Source organism: Podarcis cretensis (assembly GCF_951804945.1).
Source record: "Podarcis cretensis genome assembly, chromosome: 7".
NCBI classification, from domain to species: Eukaryota; Metazoa; Chordata; class Lepidosauria; order Squamata; family Lacertidae; genus Podarcis; species Podarcis cretensis.
In genome coordinates, this window is record NC_137176.1 from 33,547,635 (window position 1) to 33,561,387 (window position 13,753).

Consider the following 13,753-nt stretch of genomic DNA (forward strand, 5'->3'; position numbering starts at 1 on the left):
TTATAAGAAATCATATGCAGGAGAGTGAACCTTATCCACCTGCCTGCATGGCGAATAAGGAGGGCCGGTTGGCAGTCAGGATATCCACGGTAGCAGCTCCTAAAGGCAAAGCAACACGACGGTGTAATTTACAGCCACAAAAAAACTCTCCTTTGCACCTTCTTCCCAAATAAGTATGTAGAAGCTGCGCTACTGTGCGAAAACTACTAGTGGGGGCCGTGGTAGCCCCAATCATACAAACCAGTAGGCCATATGTTTTCCACTGGAGAAGACAGGATCGAATAGAAAGCAGTGAAGAGCGCGTTGCGGGGCGGGAGCGAAGTTTGTGTGTTTAATCTGTTTAGATAAAAGGAAGAGATTAAGCAAAAACACGTGCTGGGTTCTTCTCCCATCCCCCACCCCGCTTCCTCCTCTCAACGAGGAAACGCTCCCAAGGAGTCGCCTTTCCCTTTACGCGGAAGTCCACGCTTCCAATGCATCGCCCGCCCGCTCCCCTCCCCCTCCCCCTTCTCTGCTAACATAACGGGCAGAGCTCATCTCCCTCCCTCCTTCCACCCCCAGAGTGTAGTAACACACGGACGCCAGCCCCGCTCCCTCCTTTCCGCTCGCGAGCGCGCCGGCGCGCACACGCATTCACACGTGCACACGCACTTTCCTCTCCACGCCCCCCTCCCCCGCCGCCCCAGGCCCGCCGCCCTTTTCGCCCTCACACGCGCACACGCGATGAAGTAGGAGGAGAAATGCAAACGCAAAAAAGGGAGGAGAGGTGGGGGGAAAGAGAGAGAAAAAGAAAAACCAGAAATCTCAGCTGCACTTCTGGCCCTTTTAAAAAGTTTGTGTAAATTGGAATGAGGTCAGATTTGGAGCTTCTCATTGCACGCGGTGATTATTGTTACATTGGGTTCCAAGCCAATGGGAGCCGAGGGGGTGGGTTTGGCACGGCGGAGCGTTGGATACAGCCTGCGATTGGCTGGAGAAATGACTGTGAAAGGATAAAGGGGCGCGAGGCGGAATTGGGGTCCGCTCTAAGCTGCAGCCAGAGTAACCGTCTAAGAGAGGGGGGCGGTGCGAAAAAGCAGGCCACTTGCATCGCCCCGGTTTGTACATGTCTCTTTCCTCTCTTTGGGGCTGTGCATCCAAAGGAAGGCGAGACGGGACTAAATACATTGATTGCACCAGTCACCGCGCTTCCTCCCGGGAAGACACACATTTGTTAACGCTACTTGGTTGCATGCGCGGGGCCGCCTAATCCCTCGCAGCCACTGAATGCCCGTCGAACAAACTCCTGCTCCCTTCTACCACGAGTCCTGGACGGACTGAGGAAGATTTTCATTTTCTTTTCTTTTTTCCTTTGCTTTGTGGGAGGCGCCCTTTTTTTAAAAAAAGAGGTATTTTTGGTTTTTTGCTGTGCCCTTCCAAGAAAACGAGAGACTTTCAGCAGTGGGCGTGCTGCTTTGCTGAAACACCTCGAGCAGGGAGAGGAGAGGGAGAAAGAAAGACGGAGCGAGCAAAGCACTTGTAAACTCCGGGGTGGGGGAAGAGGTGGAAGAGAGAGAGGCGAGAGACCTTGGATTGACGGTTGGCGGCGTTAAAAAAAGAAACTGTTTCTGCTTGGAGCCCGGCTTCTGTAACTAGACCCCCGGCGCAAAGTTGCGGCGGAAAGGCGGGCAGAAAGTCTGCCGGGCAGAGGAGGAGGAGAGCGGTGTGGAGCTACAACTACTTCCCAGAGGGAACCGTGCCTTAAGTAGCCGAAGGACGGCGCGCTCGCCGAGGGGGCTGCCGAGCGACGGGGAAAGTTGAGCGCCCGGTTCCAAGCTGGTGCCAAACTGAGCGCCGCCGCTTCCCCCGACAGCCGCCGCTGCTGCGCGCGCGAGCCGCCGAGATGGTGCAGCAGACGAACAACGCGGAGAACACGGAGGCGCTCCTGGCCGGCGAGAGCTCCGACTCCGGGGCCAGCGTGGAGCTGGGCATCGCCTCTTCGCCGACGCCGGGCTCGACGGCATCGACGGGCGGCAAGGCGGACGACCCGAGCTGGTGCAAGACGCCCAGCGGGCACATCAAGCGGCCCATGAACGCCTTCATGGTGTGGTCCCAGATCGAGCGGCGGAAGATCATGGAGCAGTCGCCCGACATGCACAACGCCGAGATCTCGAAGCGCCTGGGCAAGCGCTGGAAGCTGCTCAAGGACAGCGACAAGATCCCCTTCATCCGGGAGGCGGAGCGGCTGCGCCTCAAGCACATGGCCGACTACCCCGACTACAAGTACCGGCCCAGGAAGAAGGTGAAGTCGGGCGCCAGCGCCTCCAAGCCGGGCGAGAAGAGCGGGGGCGGAGGGAGCGGCGGCGGCGGCGGCGGCGGGAACAGCAGCAGCAGCAGCAGCTCAGGAGGAGCCGCCTCCGCTGCCAACTCCTCCAAAGTCGCCCTGAAAAAGGGCAGCAGCGCCGCCGCCGCCAAGCTCTCGTCGGGTGGCGCCGGCGCGGGCAAGCCGCATCCCAAGCTCAGCCTGGGTGGCGGCGGCGGCAGCAGCAGCAGCAAAGGCGCGCCTCCGTTCGCCGCCTCGGAGCAGCCGGCCGCCCTGCTGCCCCCGGAGCACCACTCTCTGTACAAATCGCGCGCCGCCTCGCCGGGCTCCTCCTCGCCCTCGGGCGGCGGCAGCGCCAGGCACCTCCCGGAGAAGAAGGCCAAGCGCCTCTACCTCTTCTCGCACGCTTCGCCCGGCGGCGCCGTGCCGGCGAGCCCCACGCTGAGCTCGTCGACGGAAGCCAGCGACCCGCTGAGCCTCTACGACGAAGCGGGCGCCGCCGCGGGGGCCCCGCACGACGGCGCCGAGCCCCTGGCTTCGCCCTGCTCGCCGTCCGACCACCGCAGCTACACCAGCCTGCGGGCGCCTTGCTCGCCGGCCCCGTCCACCTCGCGCTCGTCGTCGTCGGGCTCCTCCTCCGCCTCGTGCGCTTCCTCCTCCTCGGACGACGAGTTCGAAGACGACCTGTTGGACCTGCACCCCAGCCCGGGCTTCGACGGCATGGCCCTGGGCAGCCTCAGCTCCTCGGTGCTCGACCGGGACCTGGATTTTAACTTGGAGCCCGGCTCGGGCTCCCACTTTGACTTTCCGGACTATTGCACCCCGGAGGTAAGTGAGATGATCTCGGGGGACTGGCTCGAATCCAGCATTTCCAACCTGGTCTTCACGTACTGAGGGGGGGTCGAAGGTGGAGACAGAAAGAGAGAGAGAAAGAGAAAAATAAGTCGGGCGCATGGATGGCACATAGACCCCATTGCGCCCTGCAGACTGGAGGAACGAGAATTTTGCCCTCTGAGTGTTCTTCTTCCCCCACCCCTGATGAATCTGACTTGGGGGGGGGGGAGTTGTGTGTATTTTTAAAAAATATATAGATACGGAACTTGGCAAAAGGGATCAACCTTTTTTCCCCTTCTTCTTGGAGAAAAAGCGACCGCAGGAGTCCGATTTCTGGCTAAACAGATCCTCACACAGAAACACACACCCCTCTCCTCCCGCCCCCACGCTTCATCCTTCCAACAGCCGGAGAAGGAGTTCCACGTTTCAGAGACTATAGCGAGAATCAAGTGGCTAAAACAAGAATGGCAACGACTTGCGGGGGGGGGGGAGGGAGGGAGGGCTGGAAGTCACGCACATCTCCTAAGGTTTGTTTCTTGTCCATGAGTTTTGAAAGGGGTGGGGGGGGGAGCAGATTGTGCTTTGGAGATCTCTTTTGGGGGGGCGGGGGGGCGGGCGAGGGTTTCCCGGGGGGGGGGAAATAATGTTTCAAACAAATCAGCAGGACTTGCAATTGCCGGGGGTGGGGAAGAATCCTAGTTTGCGTTTTTTTTTGGGGGGGGGGGAAATGGGGGTGTCCTCTTTCGCCTCGAGAGCAGATGGGGTTAGAGAGAGAGGCCCTAGGAACTGGACTTGGCACCCCGAGTGGGATGGAAAAGAGGGGAGACGTTAAAAAGGAACTGGAAGCTCTGCTAAGAAGATAATAATAAAGCTGAAAAGGATTTGCACGTATAAAGGAGGTGGCACCGATTTTCTTAAGTCACCTTATATTATATACAGAGAAGTCAGTATGTGTGGAATTTCAACAACGCTGAACTTTTGTTTAGAAGAAAGAAATGGAGACAGATATAGAACATACCAAGTTTCTGTAATGATGTGGTACAGGGGAAAATAGAGGGCAGTTGCTCTTTTTTTTTTTTGCGAAAATGTGTTTTCTTGCTCAGAATCGTGATGGTGTTGGATTATTTCACTGGTGGGGTTTAATATAGCATGTTATCCTATCTTTCTGAGGTTTCTGTAAGACTGTTGAACAGTTTAAAAGAATAGTGTTAGAATAATATAAGAAGCAGATAGATGGCGCTATGTTTGATTCCTACAAAATTATCACCAGCTTTTTTCATTCTTAACTCTTTAAAGGATTCAAATGCAACTCAAATCTGTGCTGGACTTAAAAAAAATGAAATTCAGGACCAAATTTTTCCTCAGTGTCTGTATGTGTGTGTGTGTGTGTGTGTGTGTGTGTGTGTGTTCTCCTTTATAGCTGTAAATGAAGTCTCTTTTCTTTTCACACCCATGATCCATCCTTGAAACATTATTATTTTTCCTTGTAAATGTAATTTGATGCCATTTTATAAGTGAAGTATTTATACTGGCCAAACATTTTTTTTACCTGTATTACTTTGTCCTATTTTTTATTTTGGTAGTTTTGTTGTTACCCACACCATTTTTATGTCACCTTCACTGAAGGGCTAGAGTTTTAACTTTTAATTTTTTATATTTAAATGTAGACTTTTGACACTTTTAAAAACAAGAGAAGAGAGATGAAAACGTTTGATTATTTTCTCAGTGTATTTTTGTAAAAAATATATAAGGGGTGTAAATTGCTGTTTTGGATTTCCTGATTATAACAGGGCTGCTGGTTAATCTCTCACACACAAAAAATCAGCCCCTACTTTCCTCATGTTTACACTCCAATCTGCAGGCTTCTTAAAGAGACAGCATCCCTTGCTATTCCACTCTACTTGTGAGTTGAGAGAGAGGGATTGTACTAATTCACTGTAGGGCTAACTTCTAACAAATAAATAAACAAACCCTCTCAAAGTAAATAGTATGTTGTACAGAAACAACTGGAGCATTTTCAAGAGAGAAAAAAGGGATCCTGTAGCTTTAACTTTTAAACCACATCTTTTGCACTTTTTTATAAGCAACAAAATAAAATAAAAAACCGTGCCGTTTAAAAATCACTGGATCTATCTAAATGCCGATTTGAGTTCGCGACACTATGTACTGCATTTTTTCATTCTCGTATTTTGACTATTTAATCCTTTCTACTTGTCGCTAAATATAATTGTTTTAGTCTCTTATGGCATGATGATAGCATATGTATTCAGGTTTATAGCTGTTGTGTTTAAGATGAGAAAAAAAAGTGAAAACATCTTTGTACATTTAAGTCTGTATTATAATAAGCAAAAAAAAGAGTGTGTGTTTATGTATGTTAATATAACATGACAGGCGCTAGGACCATCTTGCCTAACGAGGAGGTTGTTCCGTTAAGGGTTTTTCCTTTTCTTTCCCTTTTGTTTTTTGGTCATCCATCCTGTGCAATATGCTGTGTGGAATATCTTTGTCTAACAATCTGCCCATAACACAAAGGTGGGGGAGGGGTGGGGAGGAAGCTGGCTAACGATGCCAAGTTCACTGCCTGTCAGATTGTCAATATACTTTCTGTAAATAACCTTTTATCTTTTTTTTTCCAAAGGAAATAAAATCAGCTGGAACTGAACCCTAAAACCCTGCCGTCCTTGTTGTAATTGCCAGAGCTCTTCTTTTGTGGTTTTCTTGTACTTTTTTTTTTACATTGCCAGTGAAAAAAAAATGTCTTAATGCTTCTGAAATGCAAAACTGTTAATGCAGAAGCTTGGCCTTGTCTCCCAGCACCCCCCCCCACACACACACACCTGCCCCGCCCCCCTGGAAGGATTTGGCAAGCCCGATCTTCAAGCTCTTTGTGCTGCTTTGAATGTGTGCTGCCACAGCATGCTTTCTAGGAATTTGTATGCACTAAGCAAGTGCTGATAGCATTGGGGTTTTTTCCCTGGAAGAGGAAGGGGGAGGGGAAGAGGTGCAGGGAGATGAAGGAGCTGCTGCTCACGGTAACAGAGAAAGCCACTGGAGATGAAAGGCAAGGGATAAGCTTTAAAGGCCCCATCCACCATTTGTCCTCAACAGTCTGACCTTGCCTTGCAGTGTGAAAATCCTGCATCACCCTTTCAGTAGGCTTCTGGCTACAATTCTTCTCAGTGCATTGCCTGCTGGTTCATCTGCAGTGAAGATGGGAGAAAGCAAGCCTGTTTGGGGTCACTGCGAATTCACAGAAGGGTTTCTTCTGTTTTTAATTTTTTACCAGCGAGGAACTTTTAGAATTCCACTTATTAGAGCCAAAGCACTTTAGATTCCATCTCTGGCATTCGAGAAAGTGGATTTAGATGTTTTTAGCTTGGTGCACTGCCAAAACAAAAACAAAACACAACCACACACATGAATTACATTTGGTGGATCTTCCTTACCCTCCCCTCCCCCTGTAATCTATTTGTGGAAAATGCAAGGGAAAGCAATTAGAACACTGTCTATAAGAGAGGGGGGAAAGTAAGTTACGAAAGTACAGGGAAGTGCCAACCGAAATGTTTTCCCCCTCTAACTTGGGCTGATCTTCAAGCATACTTCATTGGCTTCACTTTCTCTAATGGCCTTTTAGATAATCCTTTTAAAGCAGATATGAAATATTAGGTCAGTGGGTGAACTGTGAGTTCTGTAGCAGCTTTGAAGAAGAAGCTTAGAATTTGCATTGCAGATCAGGGTTAGGGGAGACACACACACACACACACACACACACGTAGCAATGATCTCAAGCTTAGCAGTTAATTGTGCAGTGAATGAATTGTAGTTTTCCAAATCTTTTTTTTTAAACCACCTGCTCAAGCACACTGGCTTGGAAACAGAATGCACTGAAAGCCATTGCACTTGACAAGCCATTGTTGAGATTGGGGCTGTTTAAGAGCATTTCCAAACAAGTGGGGGGGGTTGGGGTTTTTTATTATTTAAAAAAGTTTGATCTTCGTAAGGGAGAGCAGGCACACTGGATTTTAGTTATCACTTCATAAGCTTTTATATTTTAGATGGTGGCAGTTCATTTGGGAAACACTGGAAGTCCAGAGGAAGGTACAGTATACTCTCTCATAGAGAAAGGAACAAACATACATGCAAGGAGCCCATGTTGAAAAATAACTGCAGCATTCTTGTAGCCTTAGGTTGCAATTATGAATACTCTTGCTAGAGAGTAAGCCCCACTTAATTTAATGAAGCTTGCTTCCAAGTAAACTAGGATTGAGTTGACGAAGAATTACATGATGCATGAAAACACAGTAAATTCTTTTAAAGGGATCTTTCTAGAATAGGGGTTGGGAGCCTCAGAACAATTTCCAGATGTGGCCTTCAGGTCGCCCTCAAGGCTGCACATGGCACTCTAGGCGTAAGTCATGCCCCTAGCACAGCCTATCCCAGTCTTTTTGCCATGCTCAAATGTGCCCTGGAATTGAGATAATACCGTTTGAGGTTGGAGTATGTGTAGAAACAAACCTTTTGAGTTTGGTGTGGCTGGAATGTAGTTTACTATACAAGGGCAAGAGTCAGAACAGTTGTTCCACCCACTGTTCCCTTGGCCTTACCCCACCCCACTTTTGCCCCAGTCACCATTGGCAAAGTTGCCTATGAAATATGTGTCCCTTGGGCAGAAAAGAGTTTCCCCTTTGTTTGGATGGAAAGTGGACTGTGGTCCACCTGCAGACTACTGGCCTATTTCTGGTGAGCCATCTAGCATAGTGGTTCTCAAATGTATGGAGGGGGTCACTTTGAATTCCTTGGGGGTCTCATATGGTTACTTAAATCTTTCTTTTCCCCAGGAAAGGAAAGCACATTTAGGACATACCGTAATGCTGTGAATTAGCGTTTTGCTTTCACTAATGGACACAGATTTATATTTAGTAATTTGCTGTATGGAAGCAAACATCTCTTTCTTTCTACAGTCACTTCCACCCATGAAACACTTAAAAGCACACAGCTGACAAATGGTACCCAACAAAAGCAATATATGAAACTTGGCCGAATTGCATCTAATGAAAATCCATGATGCAGGCTAGCTGACAAAATGCGTTGGGTGAAAGCTATGCATGCACGGCTGACAAAATGCAATAAATTAAAACGATATGTAATACAGCAGGGTGGTGGCAATTTAAAAGGGGGGAAAACACATCTCCCTTCTGGGTTAAATATGAAGGAAGTTAAAGTAATGTTGTTTCTCCAGCACTGGTGTAATGATCAAAACTAGTGGTGTGTTTTGGGGCCTAGGCCAGGACCTTATCAGCCCACCTGACAATCTGGCCATGATTAAACTGGCCTTGATCTCTGGCAGGAAAAATAAATGGAGTGCAGAGCCAAGTACACATGTTCTTGACATTGCTACCATCTTTCCTTGGGCCTCTTGAAAGCTCATGGGCTACAGTTTGAGAACCTCTGATATTCCACCTACTAGTTTCTGGAATTCTTGCAAAGAAAGCCAAGGAACTGGAAATGTGACCCAGGAAATCACTCTGTAAGTTCTTAAGCAAGAATTTACACTCAGTAATCATTTAGCACACACCAGTTATTCCTTAAGTGACGAGGTCCTTGGTACACATGCTTTTCTTTGTAAATGTAAATGACATTTGGTAGATCACAACAATAATTTAATAATGTTATTTTTCATATTTCTATACAAGGATTCTAGCAAAAATAAAGTCAAATCAGGCAGGGCTGAATGCAATACTCCCAAATGCTGGTATATTTCTTTAAGCTCCACATAATAGCTACCAGGGTAGGTCCCATCTACAGAAAGTAATAGATAAACGATACAGTAACAATTATTTTGTGCAGCTGTGTTCTGCATATTTTAAAACTGGATTCCTGGTGCAATATAGATGGACTGACACTTGGGATACAAAGGAAGACCTTGTGTTTATCAAATTCATGTTACTGTTAGAAGCCCAAGAAGAGCCAATATACAAGGACAGTATAATATGCCTTTATTAGGAGAAACCACATGCAGCATGTGAGCTTTTGACTTCCAGCAAAAATTTTTTGTCCCAACAAATTGAGAATCAGGGAAATGTTTGAGTGAGGATCTGATTTCAATGATCTGCAACTAATAATAATAATAATAATAATAATAATAATAATAATAATAATTTATTATTTATACCCCGCCCATCTGGCTGGGCCTCCCCAGCCACTCTGGGCGGCTTACATAAAAACCAAAAATACAGTAAAATATCACACGTTAAAAACTTCCCTGAACAGGGCTGCCTTAAGATGTCTTCTGAATGTCAGGTAGTTGTTTATCACTTTGACATCTGCTGGAAGGGCGTTCCACAGGGCGGGCGCCACTACCGAGAAGGCCCTCTGCCTGGTTCCCTGTAGCTTTGCTTCTCGCAATGAGGGAACCGCCAGAAGGCCCTCGGCGCTGGACCTCAGCATCCGGGCAGAATGATGGGGGTGGAGACGCTCCTTCAGGTATACTGGACCGAGGCCGTTTAGGACTTTAAAGGTCAGCACCAACACTTTGAATTGTGCTCGGAAACATACTGGGAGCCAATGTAGGTCTTTCAAGACCGGTGTTATATGGTCCCGGCGGCCGCTCCCAGTCACCAGTCTAGCTGCCGCATTCTGGATTAGTTGTAGTTTCCGAGTCACCTTCAAAGGTAGCCCCACGTAGAGTGCATTGCAGTAGTCCAAGCGGGAGATAACCAGAGCATGCACCACTCTGGCGAGACAGTCCACAGGCAGATAGGGTCTCAGCCTACGTACCAGATGGAGCTGGTAAACAGCTGCCCTGGACACAGATTTGACCTGTGCTTCCATGGACAGCTGTGAGTCCAAAATGACTCCCAGGCTGCGCACCTGGTCCTTCAGGGGCACAGTTACCCCATTCAGGACCAGGGAATCCTCCACACCTGCCCGCCTCCTGTCCCCCAAAAACAGTACTTCTGTCTTGTCAGGATTCAACCTCAATCTGTTAGCCGCCAACCATCCTCCAACCGCCTCCAGACACTCACACAGGACCTTCACCGCCTTCACTGGTTCTGATTTAAAAGAGAGGTAGAGCTGGGTATCATCCGCATATTGATGAACACCCAACCCAAACCTCCTGATGATCTCTCCCAGCGGCTGCATGTAGATGTTGAAAAGCATGGGGGAGAGGACAGAACCCTGAGGCACCCCACAAGTGAGAGCCCAGGGGTCTGAACACTCATCCCCCACCACCACTTTCTGAACACGGCCCAGGAGGAAGGAGCGGAACCACTGTATGACAGTGCCCCCAGCTCCCAGCCCCTCAAGACGGTCCAGAAGGATGTTATGGTCGATGGTATCAAATGCCGCTGAGAGATCCAGCAGAACTAGGAAACAGCTCTCACCTTTGTCCCTAGCCCGCCGGAGATCATCAACCAGTGCGACCAAGGCAGTTTCAGTCCCATGATGAGGCCTGAATCCCGACTGGAAGGGATCCAAATGGTCCGCTTCTTCCAGGCGTGCCTGGAGTTGTTCGGCAACCGCTCGCTCAATCACCTTGCCCAAGAATGGAAGATTTGAGACTGGGCGGTAGTTGGCCATCGTGGCCGCATCTAAAGATGGTTTTTTAAGAAGCGGTTTAATAACCGCCTCTTTCAGCGGGTCTGGGAAGGCTCCCTCACGGAGGGAAGCATTCACCACCCCACGAAGCCCATCGCCCAGTCCTTCCCGGCTAGCTTTTATAAGCCAGGATGGGCAAGGATCCAGGAGACAGGTGGTTGGTTTCACTCGTCCAAGCAGCCTGTCCACATCCTCGGAGGTAACAGATTGGAATTGATCCCACTCAACTTGACTAGACAGAACTCTAGCACTCTCCCGCCCCGGTCCTGCTCCCACGGTGGAGTCTACTTCTTCCCGAATCTGAGCGATTTTATCTGCAAAAAACTTTGCAAAATCATTGCAGGAGAACATGTGGCCCGTACTGGGCCCCGATGTTGCAGGTGGTTCCGCTAAATTGTGAACCACCTGAAAAAGTCTCCGGCTGCTGTTTTCTGATGCAATAGAGGCGGTGAAGAAATTCTTCTTCGCCGTCGCTATCGCCACTTGGTAGGCTCGACGTTGAGCTCTAACCTGTGTCCGGTCAGATTCGGAATGAGTTATCCGCCACCGGCGCTCTAGCCGTCTCAACGATTGTTTCATTGCCTTCAGATCCGTGGAAAACCACGGGGCTGTCTGGGCTCCATGCAATCGGAGAGGGCGCTTCGGAGCCAAACAGTCAATAGCCCTGGTTAACTCCACATTCCAGCGGGCCACCAGGGAATCAGCTGAAAGGCCATCAACATGGGATAAAGCATCCCCTACCACTCTCTGGAAACCATTTGGATCCATTAAGTGGCGGGGGCGGACCATCCGAATTGGTCCCACCTCCCTGCAGAGGGGGTGGGTCGCAGAGAAGTCCAGTTGCACCAGGAAGTGATCTGACCATGGCACTTCTTTCGTTTCGCTTTTAGTTAGTGTCAGATCACCAACATCCATAGAGGTAAACACCAGGTCCAAGGCATGTCCGCGGCTATGGGTTGGGCCAGACTTATTCAGGGACAGCCCCATGGAGGCCATGCTTTCCACGAAGTCCCGAGCCGCCCCTTGTAAGGTCGTGTCGGCATGGATGTTAAAATCCCCTAGGACAACCAAGCTGGGTGTCTCCAGGAGAACATCCGCCACGACCTGAAGCAGCTCGGGCAGGGAATCCTTGGTGCAGCGGGGAGGTCGGTACACCAAAAGGAATCCTGTACTGCCCCTATTGCCCAACTTCCAGAACATGCACTCGGAAAACTGGGTCTTCCCAATAGGACGCCTGGTGCAAACTAATGACTTTCTAAAAATCACTGCAACCCCCCCTCCCCGCCCACATGACCTGGGTTGCTGTGCGTAAGAGAAACCTGGTGGACAAGCAGCGGCAAGGACAGGCCCATCTGCTTCATCCAACCAAGTCTCTGTTACACATGCCAGGTCAAGTCCTCCATCCATGATCAAGTCATGGATGGCAGTGGTCTTATGAATCATTGACCTGGCATTGCACAGCAGCACCTTCAGGTCATGTGGGTATCCCTTGCTGATTCTAGTATCCATCGGTCAGGACCAGACCCGGAGGCAGGGATAGTCCTCAGACAACGACTAAACCTGCCTCCTCTGTAATGACATGGTCTAGTCTTAGCGTAACTCCTCCTCCTACCCGTGATCACTGAGATCGGTTGTCCCAGTGCATCTCCCCCTGTGGAACATGCCCCAGCCATTTTGTGGGCTGGGGCCCACTCCCCGGCAGCCCTGAACCCTCCCCCTAAGAACAAAATAACACCATAAACAAACAAACAAAACTAATAAAACAATACAACAAAAATGTAAAAATTACAAAAACATCAAAATAAAAAAATAATTCCCCAAGCCCAACCAAACATCCATCCCACCCCCACCCCCCACATACAAAAAATCCAAAGCAAAATTTTAAAAAACATTTTAAAAACACTCTGTGCCCCTCTTGCAGTAACAACTGTCCTAGTGAGGCCTGTCAGGCCCCGCCCTGGGCCAGGTGGTAAGTGGCAGGAAGGAGCAGGACCCTCAGGCACTCACTCAGGGGAGTCCTCCTGGGCAGCGGCAGCAAGCAGCACGCAGTCCTTATGAGGCTTCAGGCCCCGGCCCAGGCCAGATGGTAAGTGGTAAAAGCAGGGCCCTCAAGCACTCACTCAGGGGAGTCCTCCTGGGCAGCAGGCAGCAAGCACCAAGCAGTCCTTGTGAGGCTTCAGGCCCTGCCCCAGGCCAGATGGTAAGTGGCAAGAGCAGGGCCCTCAAGCACTCACTCAGGGGAGTCCTCCAGTATTTCACTTGCTAGCTTTCCATGGCGTAGAATTTATTTTATATGGGGCAGTATTTATGCCCTCCCCTGCAAGCCTACTATTGAATGTAGCACTACAGTTCAGATTGGTTACATAAGATCAGACCAAAGTCCTCTGCTTCTTACAGATTTCTAAGGGAACCCTGGAAGCAGTAGATGAGTGCAACAATCTACGGCGATCAGTTTGCCTTCCTGCTGTCTAAGCCACCTTCTGAGTTAGTGACATAGAATGGCAGGGGCCATATCACAAACTTACATGTTTCTAAACATATGGAGGTAGGAAGGAAGAGAGGAGCAATTGGTCTCCTGACAGGAAGGAAGTGAAGGCTGCATACTGGACCTTTATGTTGTATATTAAAACTTGCAAAGGGGCCCAGATGCCCCTCACAGGCCCAACCTAGCTGCATTACTATTCACTTCCTGTAGTGCTCCTGGATGCTTTTTGGAGGTGAGCAACTTTTTGGTGAATGGGAGTCAAATTCGGCTCCCATCAGTGGTGGCTGTCTGCCATTTAAAGATGCTCCAATGTATTGCCATGGCTTATAAAGCTATAATATATATTACTCCATTGCTCTCAACCTATAGACATAACGGCTGGATTCACACAAGCCTCATTCTACAGAACATGCTTAGAAATCTTTGCTGGGAGGTTTAAAAGTGCATTCAACTGAATGCGCTTAGAAATCTTATGCAGACCTTCATGCTAAACACCCAAAGCCTACATGATGAGGGATGTTAGGAACAGGACC

The 13,753-nt window shown here is 49.2% G+C and overlaps 1 protein-coding gene across 1 annotated transcript; it reads left to right on the forward strand.

The window, feature by feature from the left end:
* The first annotated feature begins 525 nt into the window (after nt 1-525).
* On the forward strand, nt 526-3,377 carry SOX4 (SRY-box transcription factor 4). Its single transcript, XM_079983893.1, has one exon. The coding sequence runs from the start codon at nt 1,883-1,885 to the stop codon at nt 3,194-3,196; it is 1,314 nt and encodes a 437-aa protein (XP_079840019.1). The 5' UTR covers nt 526-1,882; the 3' UTR covers nt 3,197-3,377.
* The last annotated feature ends 10,376 nt before the right edge of the window (nt 3,378-13,753 follow it).

Bases quoted from the DNA above. Each gene is read 5' to 3' on its own strand.
- SOX4 (XM_079983893.1), top strand. From the start codon at position 1,883: ATGGTGCAGCAGACGAACAACGCGGAGAACACGGAGGCGCTCCTGGCC.